General features: G+C 34.4%; 1 protein-coding gene across 1 annotated transcript; it reads right to left on the bottom strand.

Annotated features, from left to right (window-relative positions):
- Positions 1 to 664: 664 nt before the first annotated feature.
- On the bottom strand, positions 665 to 5,158 carry LOC308265052 (serine protease inhibitor Kazal-type 12-like; the record flags this gene model as incomplete). The annotated part of the gene is made up of 4 exons (XM_080698675.1): positions 665 to 710; positions 952 to 1,079; positions 3,479 to 3,504; positions 5,098 to 5,158. The coding sequence occupies 4 exons, from the start codon at positions 5,156 to 5,158 to the stop codon at positions 665 to 667; spliced, it is 261 nt and encodes an 86-aa protein (XP_080554801.1).
- Positions 5,159 to 5,593: the final 435 nt, after the last annotated feature.

Below are 5,593 nucleotides of genomic sequence, written 5' to 3'. Positions count from 1 at the left end.
CACACAATGAAATTCTACTCAGCAGTGAAGAATAACAAGTTGTGTCTTTTGAAAAAAAAAATAGATAGACCTGGAGAACATTATGTTAAGTGAGATTAGCCAGTCACAGAGAAGTGAAGGGTCATGTGTTTTCTCTCATATATAGAAGGTAGAGAGTAATTGGGATACAAGAAGGACTTTAGATAATGGAGTGATGGAGGGTTCTGGGGGTAGAGGCGATAGGAAGGGTGAGAAAATCAATGACGGAAACACATCCACTGATGTTATATACATATGTTTATTTACCAATGACAATCTCAACATCATTATGGGGAAGGGGAGGGGATGGGGAGAGAGCTGGGGAGAAGCTCACCAAGTGCTGTGTGCATGTGTGTTCCTATCACTTTGAACGACATTAGGATGTGAGACCACAAAGTGTGTGTGTACATGTACTTTTATTTATATGTAAAATACCTTATCTTACATTTAGATATATTTATGACAGAGGAAACTCCACGGTTAACTAAAAGAACATCAATGTTGAAATTTTTTCAAGATTCCTTTATTTAAAATGCTTTCTTTTGTGCATAATAGCTAGTGGGAAATACATAGAAATAGATACTGGGTAGCAATGAATACATTTTCTTAAAATCAAAGTACTTCCAGTACTGCAGCATCAGAGGAATCAGCATTTCCCTTCATGTTTGAAACCAAGTTTTCCATTTCTTTCCCTGAAATAAAGAGATAAAATTTAGAGATGAATTTGAGTAGAAGTGAATTTATCTTATGAGGGGTGACCTGGGAAAGGGTGTTTACACTTTCTAAGTCTTAGTTTGAGAATAATAGTATTACCTTACTTTATATAATAATGACACATAGAGTAATAAAAACCTTAATGAATTATTTCCCTGACTAATACCCTCCTGTCCCAACCTAAGGGTGAGGTCTCAAAAGAGGATTCCATGTGCTTACATAGCTACTTTGCAAAATTCACAGAGACTCTGGTAAGTTTGCCCATCATTGCCACACACTGGTTTGTAGGTCTTTGGGCAGGATTTTCCATCTGTTGCTGGTTCCTTGTCATATTTGCTGCACATAGCCTGCAATTTTAATGAAAGGTCTTTATTTCATGAATAATGATATTCATATCACCAGTTCTTTTAAAGAATGAAAAAATATATTAGCTTTACTAATATAATTAATTAGACACTCCTTTAAAACCTGAATATTAATTATTAATATAATTAATTACTTAGACACTTTTAAAAACCTAAAAATCAAAATAGCTTGAAATATGCAGTTTAAGAACCTACAGATTTGGTTAGCATTTTATTATTTTTTCATTCATCTCTTTTTTAATGTATTATATTGCCAGGTATATATATTAAAAACAGACCCACACTATGCTTATAGTTTGTTTATTCTTTATCACTTTCCTGTTATATCTGATTGTGCACATCCTAAAAAGTTTGCTTTTGTAGTGTCATTTCATCATAATGTGTGACATTATTTACAAATGCACTATTATTATTCATTTCTTCTTTCTTCTTTTATATATTAATTGAGCTCATGACCACTTCATATAGATTTTAGTTCAAAAAGTTTATAGTTGATGAAATAGAAATTGATTTTTACTAGAAACTAATATATAAAACTAGAATTTCTATTATTCCTCTCCTTTAAACATAACTTAATTTCCAAATACTTGTCTCCTTTTTTGTTTAGAATCCTCTTTACTTCATTTTGTACAAATCAGTCAATCAATACATTTTATTTCTTCACTATTTACTTAAGAAGCGTTGAGTAAACAGTATGTTAGTGCCCTGAATTTCCAAGGTAGCATAATCAATGCTGTAATGAAAATCTTACAGATAATCTTTTCACTCAAGTAAATAGCTGCTGCCTTAGAAAGATCTGAGGAGAATGAGAAGACCAAATATTCAAATATGGTCTTTGATTAGAATCTGTCCAAGAAAAATGACATTTCTGGGACAATTTTTAAAAGTTTGAACAAGATGATAGATTAGTGAACAGTTACATATCTGTATAAATTTCCTGATTCTGATGCTTGCATATGTTATATATAAACAATTGAAGAAGCTGAGTAAAAATTGTATTCTATTTCTTTGCACTATTATAAAATTTTTTTATAAATTAGATTACTTAAAATGAAATGCTAAAAATAAAACTTTTTAAAAAATAAAGGACAAGTCAATTTAAATATCTTCATCAACATATCTAAAACTGTTTTTAAATAATACTTATAGAAAAAAAGGAAAATATAAAACTCTCAGTATTGGGGTAATTTTCAGAAAGTAGAAATATATTGCATTTCACATCTCATAGTTTTCTGTATATTCTCCAACATTTAACTGAATCTTTCATTCATTCTTACATCCAGCCAGCCACCCAGCCAGTCAGCAATATATTTATTGAGTTAATGTAGATTAAAGCATGAGGAATTAAAAAGAAAGAAAACACTCTTTCTGACCTTAAAGAACTCAGATTTTAGGAGACAAGATTCTCAGTGAAGGGAAGTAGAAGATGGTAAGTGTTGAATTAAACATATTAATTGTTCTATAGACATGCAAATTACAAGGCAAAATCATTGCTGGGGATTATTATTAAAGTTATTTTGTTCTGAGGACATTTTCATAAGTATAGGACATGTGAAAAGAAATATAAGGTTTTTTCTAACTTAGAGAATAAGCACACTTTTCAAGGGCTTTCTTATTATAATCATTATAAGTTTAACTTTCACTCTCAAAATTATCCTCCTTTGAAAATGAAAGAAATTCTGCCCAGACTACTATACTTTATTTTTTTAACTTTTCAAAAATATTTTATTCATGCATTATATTTATACATCATATTGGAGTAAAAAAAAACTTGTGTGTACATACATGTACACATCACCCATTTAACCCCTACCCAATTCTCACTTCATTCCCTCCCCATCTCTCCTTCCCTTGTTTGGCTTAGTGGTTGACTTCAATATGTTTAAGTACATTGCGTGTTTTAGAGAATTTCCTTCTTCCCCCCTCCCATCCCCTCATTTAGGTTGTCTTGTTTGCTCCTCTATAGGATTTCCTTTTTCATCTAGAGTTCCTCCTATGACCCATTTCTCCTTAGCTTTCACATATTAGGGAAAGCATCTTATTTCTTATTTTTTGTGACTGACTAATCTCACTTTGCATAATGTCCTCGAGTACTTTATATAAAGGCTTTGACTGAATGTAAAATAATCCTATGAAAATGTGATAAATGGCTGTTTGAAGAAAAGGGGAAATGATTTTGAATCTTTTTGCACTTTTGAGGAAAGCATATCTGCACCAAAGATGTCAAGAACCAGATGTCCTTCCCTGAGCCCACTTCTCACCCAACCAGCCATGTGAGCTCAGAGGATCTCTGTGGAAAAGCTGCAGTGCTTTTAACTTAAGATCACCATTGTTAAAGACACGTGATAAGAAAGATGCAGAGGAGAGAGAGAAGCACATACCCGAATGCCTCCTTGGCTCACAGCCTCTGTAATGAGAGAACAGCAATGATCAGTCACGACAAATTCTAACTCCAGAATTTTACTGTTAAGTTTAACTTCAGAGAGCTCCCATTATATGTGTGTTGGTTTATGGGCGAAGAACAGAGACCACGGAAGGGAGGAAAACTATACCCTGAAATACAGCTTGTTAAATGCATAACTGAGCGAGATGCCTTACTGAAAATCAGCTGCAAATCATCAGCACAGAATTGCTTTTACTGTTTGCTGTTTATGTGGCTTTTCTACAGTCATGCTTTACACATCTCTAGTGCTTGTCTTACAAAGAAGCAACTATTGATCTTTTCTTTGTCAATGAGATATGTATTTTTCTAGAAAGGTGAAAATTCCCAAACTCAAAGCCATTTGACTAAAGGATAACCAAGTCAAAAAGAGAAAAAGGAAACACAAAATGATTTTGAAATCAATGAAAAAATATGATTTGTCATCATTCCCACTAACACTATCTACCATCTACTGGGAGTGATCTACATTTTAAGCGCTGTGCTAATTTTACATATTTTTTGTGGGTCTAGGGATGGAACTTAGGGACATTTGATCTCTGAGCTACACCCTCTGCCCTATTTTGTATTCTTTATTTTGAAACAGGGACTCACTAAGTTGCAAAGGGCCTCACTAAGTAGCTGAGGCTGTCCGCGAAACATGATCCTCCGGTCTCAGCCTCCCGAATGCTGGGATTACAAGTGTGTGCCACCACGCCCGGCTTCTAATCTTACATATTTTAAGTCAAATTCAATCATGTTTTTAGAAATAAGGAAACTGAGCTCTGGTGCAAGATATGTATCTAAGTACATTCACCTTGTAAATGGCAGAGCCAGAAATCAGACCTGATCTCTTAGAATCTAAAGCCCATATATAGAAGCATAACTTTTCATTGGAAGAAACCTTAGAACATGATTTTACCTGCACCATGGGAATGTGATAAAACAGTAGCCAGTGAAGGGAAATGGTAGTAGCAGAATAAAATTATAGTAACAGAATAAAGACCAGAAAGCAAGTTTTACAACTCCAATCCTGGGCTCTTTACTAAATTATATTATCTCTTCTCTCTCCCTCTCTATTTCAAATCATCTCTTTACTTTGTTTACCTAGAGGTTGAATGAGAATGACTCAGCTTTCCATGAAATGTTTCAGAAACATTCCAACAATTGAAGCACAATAATTTCTCAGAGATGACTTCACATTAAAATTTCCAATTTCAAGGAAGTTTCTCCCTAAAGCTTATTTATTACTCTGTGCTGTCAACTGTGGCCTGCGAAGGAGAACACAGTTGGCTCAGTATTGCCATATCAGGTTCCTGGGGGGCTTGTGATCTGCACAGGCCTTCTCATCTCCTGAGATGTGACTTGGGTTTTTTTGGAATTTGATATAACTATTTCTTATATAGTATTATAGTGAGAACCAAAGGAGCTATTTTGTACAACAGTTTCTTCTCAATAAAAAGTGATATCATTAGCCATCCTAATCATTAATGCCTACAGAGTAAACAAAAACATCACATCACAAGTGCTGACATTGACCAGTTTGGTCCAAAATTACATATACATACATGAAAAACTCACCTGTAAGGAGGAAGAAACAGGCCACACTGACCAGGAGCAGGAAGGTACCTGACAACTTCATGGTCAGGGAGGTCTGCAGGGTCTGTAGAAAATATACTAATAGAGTTCAACCCTGTGGATGTTCTTCAGGCTGTATTTATAAGTAGATCCATATGCATGAATTTAAGTACCTTATACATTTGTCAGTCAGCCACATCCTCCACCCTAATTGTGTAATCTATTTCTCCAAAGAGTAGAGACACCAGAAACCTACAGAGTTTATTTCAGGCCTTTTTCAAAGAGTCAGGAACAATGGTCAAAAATGATGTTTAATCAGAATGAAACGCATTATAAATAACACACCCAGAATTTCTCCTGGTCATCACACAGTGATAATTGCAATCAAGACACTGACTTCTTCAGTGTGTATATTTTGTTCCTGCCTCCAGCACAGCCTTGGGGCCCCAAAGCTTCCATATAGCAATAACCTAGAGGATGGTATGAACAATTTGTGCGT

Source organism: Muscardinus avellanarius (genome assembly GCF_963383645.1).
Source record: "Muscardinus avellanarius genome assembly, chromosome: 7".
NCBI lineage: Eukaryota > Metazoa > Chordata > Mammalia > Rodentia > Gliridae > Muscardinus > Muscardinus avellanarius.
Note: the sequence above shows the minus strand (reverse complement) of the source record. Positions and strands in the feature narration are given on the sequence as shown.